Source organism: Anarhichas minor, unplaced genomic scaffold (assembly GCF_050575085.1).
Source record: "Anarhichas minor isolate MPS153535 unplaced genomic scaffold, ASM5057508v1 ptg000007l, whole genome shotgun sequence".
NCBI lineage: Eukaryota > Metazoa > Chordata > Actinopteri > Perciformes > Anarhichadidae > Anarhichas > Anarhichas minor.
This window is the reverse complement of record NW_027466453.1, coordinates 19,691,749-19,708,916: the sequence shown is the minus strand read 5'-3', so window position 1 is coordinate 19,708,916 and position 17,168 is coordinate 19,691,749. Positions and strand designations below refer to the sequence as shown.

The window sequence follows — 17,168 nt, the reverse complement described above, 5'->3', positions numbered from 1 at the left end:
ATGTTTAAAGCAAAAAAAATACTTCAAGTTAGATATTTTAAGTAAAAGGAAGAAATATTTATTCTTATCTGACTTTTTTTTAATATGACTTATTTGTAACTTTTTTTTTGAAGTACTATACCATGACTTTTTTAGACATTTTTCGACACGTTTTACAATAACTTATCAGTATGGTCGGCATACTAGGCTATGACTTTTATCACTTTTTCTGACACTATACTACATACATATTTCTACATACAATGACTTTTTGAACATACTATATTATGAATTTTTTTTAACTGATGGCAACGTCTCACCTGCCAATCTGGACAAATCGTTCACACACATTCATACAACGAAGGGACAGCACTCGGGTTCAAATGGGAGTTAAGTGTCTTGCCCAAGGACACGTATACATGGACTGGAGGAGCCGGGGATTGAACCTACAAACTTCCAATTCAAAGATGACCTGCTTTCTCCACAGCCACCCCAATAACATGTCAATAAATAATTGAACCCTTTGAGTGTTTATTTCTTATAGCAATACTGTGTACAAACTGCGAAGAAATATTAGACGACGATCTTCATTACTAGTTATTTTGTCTTTCAAATGTCATAAGTCATTGTAAAATATATTTTAAACATCACAAAAAGGTCATGTATCATAAAACATGTCATAGTTGCAGTATAATTTTTTTATTAAAAGTGTGAAAGTATAATATAAACAGTCGGTGTAGTTAGTATGTTGTAAAAAAATTAATTTTATAGTATTTCATAAAAAGTCAGACTTGTAAAAAAAATAAAATCATAGTATAGTATGTGGAATAAAAATCAGAATTATCACAAGGTATATGGAAAGCCAAGCATTGTATTAATGAGGTAAACTCATCTTTAAGTAAAATGTCAAAAAAAGTCCTAGTATATGTAGTTTGTTGAAAGTCATAGTATAGCATGTCGTAAAAAGTCATAGCATGCTGAAAAATCATAACTCAGTATAGCTTGTCGGAATAAGTAAATATGAAACCTGAAGGGATAAGCTTCCATGTTTAAATAATTATAGTGCAGCTATTTCTAAACTTGGCATTTTGATATTAATCGTAACTCAACGACATGTTTGTGCTTCTCCTGTAATACGTGAATAAACATCACAGCAGATACTCAGAACTATACAGCATGTGTATTTATTGATCTATTTGTGAGAAATTATACATCGGAAACACATTGTGGAGCTAGAAAGAAAAAAAGAAAAGTGAAACCTGTGTTATAGCCATTTTTGATATTTTGTTTATCTCTGAGCTCCGAAATAACATGTTCATTTAAATACAGTCAAACACGAGACACGGCAGCTTGACGTCAACGATGCCACAGTGGACAGAAGAGCCGACGGGGAGGAAGTGGGAAATGTACTTCCTGTGATGTCACGCTGGGGTCAACCTCTCTGTAAGAAACACAATACTGATGAGCAACTCAACAGGAACAAATGAGCAAACAGCAGCATGCACGCGTGTGTGTGAGATGGTGAAGAGGCAGAAAACAGGGCTGATAAGAGAGACTTGCCTCTGCAGTGAACCAACACATTATTCATAAACATCCTTCTTGTCTGCAATGTACTGTACAATCTCCTCAGGACTCATCAACTTCTCTGCCTCTGCGTCAGGGATCTCAAAGCCTGCAGGAGGAACACGGAACAGGAAAGGGCTCACGTTTTCTGTTAAGAGATGCACTTGAACACAACACAGAGATCAGCCAGCTGGCTGCCGACACGCGCACACGTTCTGTGACTGCACTAAGTGGTCTGTGTGATGTTCTAAACAGTAGAAACAGACAAACCGACCAGTTCAATGCCACCGGAAATATGATAAAGTGTACTTTTTTCTGTTCAATGAAAACCAGACATCTCTTAATTGTTTTCATAATTAAATAATCTGTTCAGACTTTTTTCTATGAATTGATTTTCCTCAAATGTCAATAAAATGTTGAAAGATAAAAATCACATTTTCAACCCTTTGTTGACATCATTAGATGAGTCTAACTAACAGTCCAAAATCTAAAAATATATTCAGTTTGCAATTAAAATATTAAATTTGTTCTCACATTTGAGAAGATGCAACTACAGAATCTTTTGCACTCTCTTAAAAAAAAAAAAAAAAGGCTTGAACATCGTCTTCTTCGTCAGAATTTTTGCAGATTATTTTTGTCGATTTACTGATTAATTAACTTGTCATTGCAGAGCTGTTCTAATTCTTCTTAAGCAAAATAAACCACTTATCTGAAAAATGCATCGTCACAAAGCTGAACACAGTCCTGTGGTGTTTTTTGGGAGAAACGTGGTTTTCACAGAACAGACATGTCGTATTTTTGCTTGTGGAGGAATAAAAAAAGAGACCAAAAATAAAGGAAAATTGTACTAAATGTGTAAAAATGATAATTCAACAGGCCACACAGCCAGTCTCTCAGTTTTAAGTGTAACTAGAAAACTGCACACACTGCAGGGGGAAGTGTGCAGACAGACAGCTTCACCTCAGACAGACCTGCAGCTACACGACATGCCGACTCACCAAACTCATCCTCCATGGCCATGATGATCTCCACCTGGTCCAAACTGTCCAGACCCAGGTCTTTCATGAAGTGGGAGCATGTGTCCAGCTGTGGAGCAGGAAGTAACATCAACATTACAACATCGTTCACAACCACTGACATTTCACAGTCAGTTTGTCAGCCAGTTGGCGCTCTCTCTCTCTCTCTCTCGCACCTTCTCAGGGTTGATCTTGTCGTAGAGCTTCAGGACATACATGACGCGCTCTTTGATGGTTTCTAGGGTGAGGGGGGGCAGGTCACCATACTGTCGGCACAACACGCCCACTGAGGGGATCTGAGGAGGAAGAGGAGAGGAGTCAGGAGCAGGCATGACGAAGGTCATGGAAACACACACAGAGAAATATAACAACGCTTGAATTAGCTTGAAGCCATTTATGCCGACTTTCCATCTCTTTTTTAACGAGTGGGATATTTACCGACGTATTAAATATTGAACAAAACATTAAAACATCTTAAGCATGTATTAACCTCAGACGTCCAACAGAAACCCATTCAGAAAACGTATCGACTTGGAGACGAAGGAAGTGGAAGTGAGAAATGCTGACTCAACTCTGGGTTTTAGGATTTACTCCTTCAGCACTCTTCATTGATCAATGCACCTGCATGAATGGGACCAGGTTACACCGCAGTAACACTGCTTCCTGGGTTACGTTTGTGTACAAGCAAAGCTGAATACATTACTCCAGTGCTTACATGACTTTATTAGCCCCGTATGCAAAACAAAACCAACTTCAAACGTCTACTTAGTCTTTAAAGCATTTATCTGGTTTTACTCTCCAATACATTTCTCACCTTCTCAACGGTAGTCTAGTATTAATCCCTCAGATTATCCGTGTTGTATTGTGGGTGCTTTTTGTTACTTTGGTTGCCCCTCTATGACGCAAACTTCCTGAGATCAGTCTCAACTCTGACCACATTCAAACAAACTAAAAACTTCTATTTTCTAAAGCTTAATATTAGTTACTGTGTGTGTGTGTCTGTCTTTGGGGTGAATCTGGAGTGTATCACTCCCTTTAGGTGGGTGGGCATTTGTATTTTTAATTCTTCTCTTTATTGTTATGCCTCCATTTAAAAAGGGGCTAAAGGAGCATTTATATTGCCTCTCAATGGCTCTCAGGGTCTGACTGCAGTTGTAATGTAATGTGTGACAGGAACACTCACATGGATCATTGGTTTACATTTGAAAATACTTGTTTTGTGTAGTAACTTTATTGACCTCAGTCAAATCAGCAGCTATGCATTCGGTTTTAAGTACTATTTCACTCACTTTTAGTGAAATTCCTAGATAAATTTACCATTGTTTGACTCTGATGAAACGTGGGTTAAATTACTAATGACATACTGAGAGATTAACATAAGTAACCAACTCGATCTTAACTAAGCTGGCTAGCTAGTTTACTGCTAATGATGCTCTCACACAGCCTACACAAGACAACTACTGACCAGTGTAGTAGCACATGTTATTAATTAAAGTATCCTGGAATAAACAATAATAATAATTAACAAAGCAGTAATTGAACTAGCTAAAAATCATACACAACAAAACAATTAAATTATAAGCACCACGTTTCATGTCGCAAAGCAGCAACTATTGCTCCATCAGAATGATCTTTTAGTGTTATAAATTGATTAGGTTTAAGTTTCCTCCACATGGCTCTAGACTGAAGGTGAGACAGGGACAACAACACAAGCGTTGTTCAGTGAACTCACTAAGTCTGCTAGCTAGCTAGCTAGCTAGCCAACAAGCAAAACATGGCTATTGTGTAATCAAAAAAATACAACGTTACAGGGTTGTGTGCACGTCGGGCAGGATATCACCCCAACAGACTTTAGCTCACGGTTAAATAAACTACTCGCATGTTACCGTGAACTTTAACCGGGCTAGGTTAGCCTGACAGGTTTGAAAGGCGTCGGTAGGTCACAGCAGCGAACGCTAGGCCACGACTGTTCAATGTTACCTCAGACTCTTACCCGGGTAGGAACGAGCCACCGCGTCCTCCGGCTGTCGGCGGAGAAAGAGAGAGGTCGGTGGACGAATGCTGACGGAGCGACAGCGGCTCTGACCGCCAGGCTGCCGGTGGAAAGCCTCAGCGAGGGCCGGGCGAGCGTGCGGACGCACTGCTGCAGGACACGAGCCGCCATGACGGAGAAGAAGTGACTGGAAGAGCTCCCAGCGTGCAAAGCGAAGAAGAAACGGGTCAAGGGCTCCGCAGTACGCATGCGCGCAACTCAAGCCGGAGTCTTTTTATTTTATTTGCTCTGTCGTCAATGTTATTTAGTAAACAGACTATCAAAAAAATATTAAGATTGACTTTTATAAAAGGTAAAATAGAAAATTGAAGAGGAAATAAGAGGATTCGGCCCAGAGGAGACCAATCGATAACCGAATCACATTACGGATTAGTTGTTGGTAATTCGTTTAGCAGAATAATTCAACACTTCATATACGCGTATAACTCTTATACGATACAACTAAAATATAAGAAATATACCAGTGGACTTTTTCCATTTGTTGGGCTTAAATTCCATCGACGATTCGGGACTCAGCTCATACTGTCTGAAATGACATTCATAGAATCGACCGAAGAAGAAGCTGAGAGAGCTGACAGCAGAGCAGAGAGCAAAACAGATAGAGGGTTATAAGTACTGGATTATCACAACTGTCTTCAATATTTTAGTATATATTGTATTTATTGCCAGCCATGGAGTTGTCTGAAATACTTTACAACAAAGCAGAGTACATTGAAACGGTAATGTGTTTGATTTTAATCCCTTGTTAGCTAGCTAGTCGCTTGCTATTTTGCTAACTGTAGCTAAACAGGGCGTTGGGCTTTGGATGACTGAAGTCATTGTGTTTGTGCTTAAAGTTAAACGACTGATGCACACTTTTATACAATTATTAACCCTCGCTGTCGTTGTTTTTTTAGGCTTCTGGCAACAAAGTGAGCAGACAGTCAGTGCTGTGTGGGAGTCAAAACATCGTACTCAATGGCAAGGTAAGGAAACACCTGACAGTGAATTATGTTGTTATCAATGTACTCTGTTAGGCTGTGGGATAGCTTACATTGTATGTGTGTGTTCTCTCCTCCAGACTATTGTCATGAATGACTGCATCATCAGAGGAGACCTGGCTAACGTCAGGGTGGGCAGACACTGTGTGGTGAAGAGCCGGAGCGTCATTCGACCACCATTCAAAAAGTTCAGCAAAGGGTAAAGAATCCTTCTTTACTGGCAAAATGTAGCAGACTGATTTTCTTTCAGTGGTGTACAACAGGGCACTGTCTTTGTGTAATAGATTTATTTTGTGTTCTCAATTTCTGGTTGCTTCATGCCGATTAAACAAACACCTGCACTTCACCTCTTTCTGCTCAACACCTCCATCTCTCCTCCAGGGTGGCGTTCTTCCCGCTGCACATCGGAGACCATGTCTTCATCGAGGAGGACTGTGTGGTCAACGCGGCACAGATAGGTTCCTACGTCCACATTGGCAAGAACTGTGTCATAGTGAGTGGAACGAAAGCACACACACACACACACACACACACACACACACAACCGAGCAGAAATATGAAACATGACAGAGACAAAGCCCCAGTGAGAGCGAGAGGACATAAACAGAAGCAGTGTCTCCTCTGGCCTATGGGGAAACAGTCACATGGTGCAATAAGCAGAATGAAGACAACACTTAAAGCATTGGACTCAGTAGCAGATGTTTACTGGTGTTGTGTTCAGGGTCGTCGCTGTGTGCTGAAGGACTGCTGCAAGATCTTAGACAACACCGTGCTCCCTCCTGAGACCGTGGTGCCGCCTTTTACCGTCTTCTCTGGATGCCCAGGTCAGCTACAGCACCCAAACACGCACCTGACTCCTCCGCTTTCTGTTCATCCATCATGTCCTTTACCCGAGTTCGTCTCTCTCTCTCTCTCTCTCTCAGGTCTATTTTCGGGAGAGCTCCCAGAGTGCACGCAGGACCTCATGATTGATGTAACCAAGAGTTATTACCAGAAGTTCCTTCCTCTCAGCCAGATCTGAGTCCTGCCTCCAAACCGTCGGTAGGATCCACACCCTTTCCAGCCAGTCGGGGTCTCTCACCAGAAATGGACTCTGAAAGCTCACCTTCTGTCCTTCACCTCACAAAGGCCCTGACTTTCTCTGCCCCAAGGAGGACAAACATGTCCTTTTAAGAACATTTCTATGATTTCACAGTAGTTTATAGCTGCAGGAGGCAATTGCAATGAGTTTTGAAAAGTCTTTACTAAACTGTACACAGCACGCTCATGTTTACCATCCAGAGGATCAAAGGTAATCACAATCTTTGCTCTCTGACAGCAGCTGTAGGTGAAGATGAGAAAGGGGAGGAGCTATGAAAGGAAGGAGTGTGTGCAGGTGTATGAACACAGCTTGTAATATACTGTATGACACCCGTGGACCAAAACAAAAGCAACAGCAGCTGTGATTGAGGATGTTGGCTGTACGTGTGCGTCATTCATGTCCACATTTCATTTAGGAAACAGAGCATCACACTTAAATCAGCGATTTGTGAAATGTATTGTTTGTCAGTCATTTTATTCCTAATGTTGATGAACTTTTTTGCTTTCTCCTTCACTGGCTTATGAGATTTGTCATAAAACGTATTTAATACAGTGGATTTTTATTTTGTTATGTTTCCAATGATCAACTGACCCCTGTGTCATTTTTCTGTGTGCATACAATATCCAAAGCAAACATCTAAAACGGTGCAGCAATTAAATAAATACGAATGCTTAAACAAACTTATGTGGACTCGGCTCTGTCTTGTGTTCTACAATACAAAACTGTAAAACGCTTCATCTTATACTTTTTACCTCCACTTACTGTGCTAGTTATTACTCCATAATATCCGCTCCAGAGCATTTATCTTGCATCATACTATGATAGATTTATTCATGTAAAGTAGCTCGAGGGGCAATGTTTGTAACGTGCACGTGCACACAAGCGCCTAATATCTGTCTATGCTATTGTGCTTATCGTTAACTGGTGGTAATGTGCAAAGACATGTAACAATACGCCAACCAAGGCAGAGAGGAAGAAGACTAGGCACGTAAACATGGATGGAAAAAGAAGCAGGGTTTTTTCATTATTTACAGAATTAGCTTCACAAATATTTCACTTCACAAAGTAAGAAATTAACTGTTAGACCTCAACGATACAGTGTGTTTTAGTATGGAAAAACATAACTCGTTTACAACTTTAAGCTAACTGTTAGCAATCACTTTAAAGCTGCCCTGTGCCGTTTTCTTGTAAATAAGTAATGTTTACATAAAAACAGGGTAACAAAGTGTGCAGCCTCATGTCATCGTAGACTCAGGACGAGTAGAAGTTTTTCTAACGCGGTCCTCTGGCGCCACCCAGTGGCCTAAAGCAGCCAAAGCAGGGCGAAGATGATCACTTCTAAAGTCACCACAACCTCAAACTAAGCTTCCTTCCTTTGCCTGAAAATGTTTGCTTTGTTGTTTAATTCTCAACTGATAATTTAAGGAAATGCGACTTATCCAAAGTTAAAGAGCTGCAAGGAAACATATAAATCCCGGTTTATTAATAGAGGACCCTAAATATTTAAATATTAAGCAAATCAAATCTCCCAATTTCCTTTCTAAATGAAACAGTCTGTCCAATTTCAACTGAATGGTTTTATTTATTTTACAATGTGAACCACATATATCATACCAACAATTAAATGTTAAGTATATAGATTAGCCATTTATTATTTTTTTAAACAAATAAGTATCAAGAAACTGTTGATAATAGTGTTGGCTCCAGAGACACGTGGCATGAGTCAGCCTGTTGAAACAATGTGGATGAAGGCCGGTGATTGGCTCCGGGGAAGAAAAGAGAGAACACTAAGTGCCCCCCCCCCCCCAAATTATAACCAACCATCAGGGGTCAACGCAGCAGGTCACAGTGGGATCAGAGAGACGGCTCGATCCTGCTCACAACTCTTCAGTGGATCCTTTGATAGTCTGAATTTTACTCTATTTTTCACATCTTCCCTTTAACTGACGAGTTGTCATGCAACAGAAACACTGGGAGGTTTTAGAACTACTAATTTGTAACAACAAGCGCCATTTGGTTTCAGTCAAGAGTGCTCCGGACGTTGAGTGTTGGACACACGACAGTGATTAAAGTGCCAAGCTGTCAGGATTCACTCCATTATATTCCTCCATGAGCACTCTGCAGAGTCCCAGAGTCTACATGTGGACTCTAAATGTCACTTTTTTTTTTTGGGGGGGGGGGGGAGAGAGGAGTTCCTATTCAAAGAAACATGGATCCTTCCTATGTTACATTATTCGCTAGATGAAGCTACCCAGAACTTAAAGGAGACATGAATCCTCCCGGTGAACTCCTTCACAGTCATCAGAGGCTCACTGTAAGCAAATCCAGTCTCCCGTTTCCAATATAAAAAGGTCTAATTCAGTGGTTTCACTTGTATATAAGAACAAACTTTTAAACTCTTCGTTTTGACAGAAGCAACAGAATCTCAGCCCGGGTCTCCTCTTTCACCGACAAGCCAGCAATCGTGTGTGAATATAAAAAGCCAACCTCGAAACGCAAAAATGAAATCTGTGACCAAAATGTAACAGAAGTTAAAAACTGGCATGCTTCATACAACTAAAGAAAACCCACTTTCCAGGTCATGAAGGTGAGAGGACGTGAAGAAGTCAACAAAGAGAAAATAGAAACAAGGAATCCATGGACATCTCACGAGTCAGCTACAGCCGCTGTCACAGGTTTACAGCCTGATAACTTACTGCAGCACTATTATGGCAGGGTATCCATGTTTGATGACTAGACAACTCAAGATTAAATAATATTTAATGATTTACACTTTGTTAGCTTCCTATGCTAAATGAAAGCATAATCCAACAATTTGAGTTTATTACGCCCACAAACACGCATAGATCCGTCGTTAAAGACTTGATAAATCTGAGCAGCACCGGTTTATACGACTTTACAAACGGCTAAATGTACCCAAATGTCTGACTCGTGTGATGTCAGTGTCTCCTCCTCCTCTCTGTTACAGAAGGATGGAAAGCAAACAACCATTTCAAGAATGAAACAAGCCCCGAGTTGCATCATCCTGCACCGAGTAAAATCAAACCCATCCACGTTTTCTTTAATGCACACACCCCTTTACACCCAATCACACCCTCAGATAACCCAGAGCCTCGTGTGCACTGGCTGCCATGCGTAGTGGGGGTGTTGAGAAACGCTACTTTTGTAAACATTTCTCTGATTTATGCTTCGTTTACAGCACCGAATATCTTCAGATAAATTAAATAATTCACCAGACGAGGAACGACTCTTTGAATACGAGCCGAGCTCACACGCAGAAACGCTGATCAAATACTTCTGAAGAGTTGTTGGCGAGCGTTGAGCTCTCCACTTCTAGTCACACCAAGTGTTTACCTTCTCTAAGCAGCGACCTGTGAGTAATGTGTGGGCTGGACGAGGCTACAACTGGGACACGATGGAAGAGCTGATTTGTTTGCATGAGTTTAGGAGGTGAACGCTAAGTGCAAAAAGCCTTATTGCAACTCATCAGAATAATCACAAGATCACATGAAACAGCAGCTGCTTTCGTAATAAGACGAGGGGTGAAGAGGGAGGCGGCAGACGGGCTGTCTGACAAGCTGTATACACAAAGAAAATTCATTTCCTTTTCCATTATCCTCAAAAAAACAAAACAAAGGTGAAGAAAGAAGCAAAATCAAGTTGGCTATCACTGCTGCAAACAGTGGCAACAAACCTAGAGTTGTAACACTGGCGGTTGAAGAACTACAAAACTAAAAAAGGGGCGACTGGCTGAACTAAAGTAAGCCACTGATGAAGCAGAGTAAAGTTACATGCCACCAATAGCCAGAGAATGTAAGTGGCTACGAGCGGCAGATGATGAAGCCACAGATGTGCTCCTACCGGGCGACTCCACCAACAGGCAACGTCCACTGAGAGCTGCGATGATGAAGAAACAGAAAGAGCGGGTGGGTTGTTTTGAGTCTCTGACGAAGAGTTGGGTCCGCCATTTGGCATTGCAACTCGGTTTGATCATGGCCCTCACTTCCTTATTAAGGTGGTGGGTGAGGATGGGTGAGGTTAAGGGAGGGGCACACGCGTGTCAAGGGTTAAGTGGCTTGTCGAGCGGCACAGTGCGTTTTTCATTCCTTCTGAGGACCGTCTGCAGCCCCAGAATCAGTGGTGACTTCCTTCGTTGTCTCCTGTCCAGGGCGCCGATGTCTGAGGAGCGTGTGATGTCGTCCAGACCTCCCAGTCTCACACACACACACACACACACACACTCTCTCTCGTTAGGTGTTCTGATTGCAGATCAGTGATTTGTAGTAATAGTGAGGGGAAAGGAGACAAGGAATAGAATTCATTCAACATTTGAATACAGCGAACGGAGATCTTCAGTCCTTGTTTTCATTTTCAACCCGGCTTCTTTTGCACAGCCAGGCATCCGAATGTCTGTGCGTCTGTCCCACATAAGCCCATCCATCCCCCTCTCTCCTCGCCTTGGCTTTGAAGGCGTTTCCCCCCCCCCCCCCCCCCCCCCACCCACACACACACACACACACAGGCAGGCAGCAGATCAGATCATCCTGTTGCGTTTGTGCGTAGGGGAGTCTGTGATGACGTCACTACACTGGGTGGAGTTTCGTTTCCTGGTTCCTCCCCCTCCGGCGGAGGCGGAGCCTGTAGAGTCCAGATGCAGCGCCATCTCTTCCGAGATGAAAGTGTTCAGGTCGACGTCTTGGAGGCCGTTGCGCCGGCTGCGGCACACCGGCCCCGAGCCGGAGGAACCGCCGACGCCAGCAGCGCCTCCGTTGCTGCTGCTCCCACTCACGTGTGTGGGAGACCCCGGAGCACCAGAGCGCACACTGATACTCGCCATGGCTCCACTCAAACCTGTGGGGGGAGGAGGAGACAGGACCGGGAGGAGAGAGCAGAAACACACAGAGGGGCATCAGATGGAGAACTAAGATATAAGCAGGCATGAAAATCTTGATCACATGAACAACAGCAAGTCTGGTAGCAGCTGCAACCATCCGTCTCCGTTATTTACCGACTTTGCAATGTGGCAAGAATGAAGGCTACACGTACATCAACGGGGTCTTTTGAGTGGACCAACAGTGACGAACCAAGCAAGCACATCATTGGTGCATCAATCCAACAGTCAACATCTGTATTAAAGGTCAACACTGGGCTTTAAAGGCCGATATAAGAACGATAGTTTGGATCAGAAAAAAGACTTTTAATCTGATGAATCATCCTCTGAATTTATTCATTAATAAGAGAATATACCGAGGTGTGATTTGGTGGATTACGTTGTTGGAATATGTTCTATGTCATATGTCATGTGGCTCATGTCTGGCCAGGATTGCTTTGTTAAATTACATTCTTACAAACCAGTAATGTGCCTATTCCAATGGTAAGGACGATCCTAAAGTGTGCAGTTTCATTTCATGAATGGATCGTTACGAGGATGGATTATTTGGAGGAGACGTTAAAGTAACGGTTGAATGATTTATTTTCCTCTCCGTCTCTCTGTCTTGATAGCGTTACATGTTCGAGAGAGAACTTTTATGGGGAGATATAAAGTGAAAAGGGGTCGGATATGACATGATTACCACTAGCCGAAAAATCAGTACCAGACCATTATAACCCATACATTTATAATTCAGCATATTTAAACAAAATCAACTATTCACAACCACAGTCATTACAACCTTAACTAATGTGTTGTTGCCAGTTAGATTATTAAAATGAGAGAAATAAAAGCTTCAATCCCTGAAGAGCTACGGTTAAGATCCTTAATGTCATACTTCCATTAAACAATGAATACTGAAGATGCCCATCAGAGAGGATTTAGAAGTGGTTATACGCATCATACCTGCGTATAGCACTGCTTACATGACGAGCTAAATGTTACCTAAAACTAGACAGCCATAGCCTAAGACTACGTTACATGAATCTTGAAACAGCACAAAGTAACCTAAATCTGTAGCTAATGTCGGGCTACAGCTACATGTCGCAAAATGACTTCATTACTTAAACACGAAAGATTCATCACTTGATGAGTTTCACTAAACTCGACCACACAATATGCAGGTTGTGAAACAAACTGGCAACCACTTGGTGTGAAGTGAATGCAGTGAAAAAGGGGGATGGAGAGTGAAACATGTAGTTTCTGAATGTTATTAATAGCACCTTTAATCTTAGATCTAATTTAAAGATGTAAAGATCATACCACTTCCTCTTTCTCTCAGAGACAGAAAGTGACAGCAAGTAAACAGCTCTTTGACATGACTTCATTATTTGTTATTTCAGTGTTTCTGTCTCCATTTTGGATTTCAGAAGATAACGGGAGTCAAGTTCAAGTCTCTTCAGAATGACATCGACTCGGTGCCAAAACTTAGGCTGAACAAATCGACTCCCACAGCAATCAAAAAAAACATGCGAGGCTGTAGTGAGGTTTCTGTTGCCGAGAGGTGACCGGTAGAAGTTCAAAACCCAACGTGGTGAACCAATCTACAAAAGAATGCAGTTGACAGAAGTGTGAATCCGTCCATGTAAATCAAAATGACTGTCTGTCCCAACACACTCAAACAGAAGTGGTGAAATGCAAATGGGATCTGATAACTGAGGAAGGAGACGTGCTGAAACCTCCTGACACAGTCCGAACTTGTGTTTCTGTAACCTAAACCACCAAATGCTGAACATCCTCCAGCCTAACCTCAGATACCCTTTAAAATGTGGGGACATTCAGATAAAGTTTAAAATATCCAATTGCACCGACAGCTCACCAGAAGCACCAACGAACTGTCATGAAACTGAATAACAAACAGGAACAGCTGCTGAAAAGCAGGGTCATTGACAGACTACTCTGCTTTTGATTAAGTGAAATGTTCCCTCTTAACACACACACACACACACACACACACGGGGGGGGGGCCAAGAAGGTGAGGCCCTCTCTCACCACTGGCCAAAAGCACAACACACCCTTATCTCTGAGCCACATGCAGCAGAGGACCATGACTGAAGGACAAGCATGCTCCCTCAAACACAAACTCTCTCACTGATTTTCTATCCAACAACGTAGCTTCCTCCTGGGTTGTGACATATCTGATTGTGGTGTGTACGGTGAGAGCCGGGCATGCACTTTACTCACCATGAAGTGCTATGGCCTCCCTGAAGGGCTGGAGGTCTGTTTCCACAGATGAGCCAGTCTCAGCTGGTGAATTCGCCCGGCTGGGAGCCATCATGGCCAGCCGGGGGTTGGCCCTGCTACTCCTGTGTGGTGGTGCTTTGCCGCACAGAAAGCTGATAAGATCCTCCCGACGGATGGTTCTCCTGCGCTTTTTCACCCAGGCCAACATGTCCTGCAAGCCAATAAAGTGTTATAATCCGTCCGTTAAACACGGCGTTTCCCCAACCAACCCTAATGCGTTTTTTCCCCCCTTCAACATCCCTGTTATGTAAACCTAATGTAGGCTGTAAGCACTTGTTTCCTAAATGTCAGACAAATAAGACAGGGAGGTGTAACATCACAGTTTGTCCAGATACGAGAGAGGAGGTGCCTAACAAAAGGGTAACAGAGGAACAAGACCCACCTTATTACGGCGCTGGTGGCCTATCTGGATGCCCCGATCAAAGCTTCTCTGATGGGCCTCCGCACTCTCTGTGAAGGCGAAAGACGTCATAAAAAATATTCATTATTATCATGAAGTCCAAAGGGAAGTAAATATGCATGGTACTTTTAATAGGGTAAATGTTTTAGTCGAAGAACAGAAATCCTCAGGAAATCTTAGTATAATGGGTTCTAATGTATACATCTTTGGTTCTGTATGTTTAATAAAAAAGACCGGCTGCTTTGAAACAGCAGCACATTACTTCCAAAGGGGGCCAACTACTCACCACTCACTAGCACTTCAGTTTTTGGGGAGTTAAACTGACAAATTAGGAGTCAAGTCTAGTACAATCTCATTCTTACTACAACAAACCACCTCTGTTTTACTGGTTAATTCCTGACATTGTTATTGAGAATGTTTCTGTTTGGCCTGGTGTAGTATAGTTTCTCTTTAACCCTGCAGTGAACATGTCTTTCACTGTCATAAAAAACCCTACAAGCCCTGTGACAGGCTGCTAAATATGGAGCTGATAACAATGAGGACTAGGTCTGTTTAACATTTGATGGATTAGTTGGATGAGCACAAGTACAATGATAGACAGCAACAGTCTGTACTGATGAAATGAAGCATAACAACAGTAGGTGTATTAGTTTGCAGATCAATACACCCCGCTCAAAGGCACACAATTAGAGAGAAGGAGGATGTGGTTAGATACCTTTGTAGAGGTTGGTCACTGCTGTTGCAGAGTTCTGAAATGGCACCCACAATGACAGACCCTGCTGATGGCATACTCTGTCTGTGGGAGGAGAAGGGGAAACAATGTTTGGTTTCTATTCCATAAGTGTGGCTGGAATTAAAAAGTTAAAGTGACCAAAAGGGACAACAATCATCAATTTGGGAGGAACAAACAGCATGGCGATTTATATGGTTGAAGTGAAGATCATTTCCATTCGCCATTTTGTCTTCTGCATCTACAATTGCAGGGACAGGGTTTGGCATAAAAATAACTGTCAGCCAGCGCTAGATGGCCAGCACCGACACCAACTTATCTGCCCTCTCAGCAGTAAAGTTGTAAAGCCATGTCGACCAAGAATAAGCTTAACACGTCGCGCTCCGTCAGCGTGGACACAAATGTATCAAGTCTTGAGGCACGACAGTTGTATCTTATTGTACACAAACCATTATTTCCATAGCGAACAAATACTATCCTCGCCATTTTGTGATTATAACGCTAGCTACGCGTTGCTAGACAAACTGCTCACTCAGCAGCAAACGGGGTGTTTAAAATTACAAGTTCAGTGTTGTTAACTTTATAGCATATCTCAACAGTGCGTAACATATGGTAACACTGAGTATACAAGAGACTGTCATCTGGGAATGTCGCGTAGCTACGATTGTTGTTACCGTCGCCATTTTGTAACTAGCCGGGCTAACGTTACGTTAGCTTCTCTAACTTGTGTGTCAACACCCATCTCATTGACAAATATATTCGTGTTAACTTTAAGCTACTTTAATTATGTCGGTGAAACTAGATGTGTGGCTGTTTAACAATCGAACCAGGTGTATTATAACACAGGATTCGAGTTCTTAACTATTTTTTTTTTTTTAAACTGGCTAACACAGCTAGCTAAATGTAGCATTAGCTAAATCAGCTGTAAACGTTACACCCGGTACTGGCCAGCGAGTTCGCTCACGAGCTAGTTAGCATTCTAACTAGCTCATGAGCGAACCGACAGTGACGCGAACGTTAGTTTACAGTAAGCCAAACACTTTACGTTACAGGCTACGTAAGTAACGTTATAGTTAGACGAACAAGCTGCCTTGAACCTTTGTATAATTGTGCCACGGCGGTGGCGGAGTTCTGGAAGAGGTGCCACAGTTTATCCTGGTCGTTGTCGGCCTCCTCCTCGCTCGGCTCCCTTTGCTCCGCTTCGGACAAACACTGCCGCTCCCATTTTGAGAACCAGTGCTCGGGTCCGTGTTCCTGTATCTCCGAGTCTCCGTCTTCCTTCTTCTCCTCCATTTAATGCACCCGAAACTCAAGTAAAATGCGCTTATAATGGTGTTGATATGTGACTATGTGAACACTATATTAAAAAATGATGTTATTAAATCCATGAATAATGTTTTCTTTTTTAATATTTCGCACTACAGTGTAACGTTGGACCCTATTTCTACCACCATCTGTGAAGATAAGCTTAGCTAACTATTTTTCCTAGACGCCGACGTCGAAATATATATAACGCAGCCTAGCTTGGTCTGCGCTACATCCCGCCTACTAGACCAGATGTCAACTATGATTGGCCACATGATCACTGAAGGCTGGACTTCAGAGCTTTACTCTGGATTTAATTGGCTGTCATATACGTACGTCACAGCATTGACACAAAAGAACCACAGTGAAAATTCCTCATTACTCAAGCTTGCGAGAGATTGCAAGTTTTGTCGTTGAAAACTATAATATAATATAATATAATATAATTTTGTTTTGTTTTATCGTCATTATAATAATCTTCTGTGAGCTGACTAATAGACTTTATTAATCATATAAACTTCTATTTTTCGACAACAGCCAGCCATCCATTAGATCGGAGTTTTTGAAATCCTAAATTAAAAAAACAAGCAAACAATTATTTAATATAGAACACTAACCGAAATATAAAATGAGATGAAATACACATAAGTGAGTGAGTCATTTTTAAAATTCCCAACTGCTACGGTACTCAAGGCCGAGTCCTGCTGTAGTTCTGTTTTTATCCACTGAATGATGCCATTTAGTCAAATCTGAAGGCTTGTCTGTTACAGCCAGGGTCTGGTTTCAGCACTGCAGATATAGACCAGTGTTAGAGCGTAAACACTGCTCTGGTGAAGGGAAAAATCCTGATTGGACGTAGGTTGTCCTACACAGTGGCACTACCCAAT

The 17,168-nt window shown here is 42.1% G+C and overlaps 3 protein-coding genes across 3 annotated transcripts; 1 reads left to right on the top strand and 2 right to left on the bottom strand.

The window, feature by feature from the left end:
* Positions 1-1,147: 1,147 nt before the first annotated feature.
* ndufab1b (NADH:ubiquinone oxidoreductase subunit AB1b) lies at positions 1,148-4,746 on the bottom strand. Its single transcript, XM_076086484.1, has 5 exons — positions 4,552-4,746; positions 2,735-2,854; positions 2,541-2,628; positions 1,536-1,651; positions 1,148-1,416 (listed from the first exon to the last, which is right to left on the bottom strand). Exons 1-4 carry the CDS (start codon positions 4,720-4,722, stop codon positions 1,560-1,562), a joined length of 471 nt encoding a protein of 156 aa, XP_075942599.1. The 5' UTR covers positions 4,723-4,746; the 3' UTR covers positions 1,148-1,416; positions 1,536-1,559.
* An 83-nt stretch (positions 4,747-4,829) lies between these two features.
* Positions 4,830-7,356, top strand: dctn5 (dynactin 5). Its single transcript, XM_076086485.1, has 6 exons — positions 4,830-5,330; positions 5,508-5,576; positions 5,672-5,790; positions 5,973-6,084; positions 6,313-6,415; positions 6,515-7,356. The coding sequence occupies exons 1-6, from the start codon at positions 5,283-5,285 to the stop codon at positions 6,610-6,612; spliced, it is 549 nt and encodes a 182-aa protein (XP_075942600.1). The 5' UTR covers positions 4,830-5,282; the 3' UTR covers positions 6,613-7,356.
* Positions 7,357-8,234: 878 nt separating this feature from the next.
* On the bottom strand, positions 8,235-16,478 carry hapstr1a (HUWE1 associated protein modifying stress responses a). Its single transcript, XM_076086483.1, has 5 exons — positions 16,074-16,478; positions 14,962-15,042; positions 14,229-14,296; positions 13,787-13,997; positions 8,235-11,523 (listed from the first exon to the last, which is right to left on the bottom strand). Exons 1-5 carry the CDS (start codon positions 16,267-16,269, stop codon positions 11,207-11,209), a joined length of 873 nt encoding a protein of 290 aa, XP_075942598.1. The 5' UTR covers positions 16,270-16,478; the 3' UTR covers positions 8,235-11,206.
* Positions 16,479-17,168: the final 690 nt, after the last annotated feature.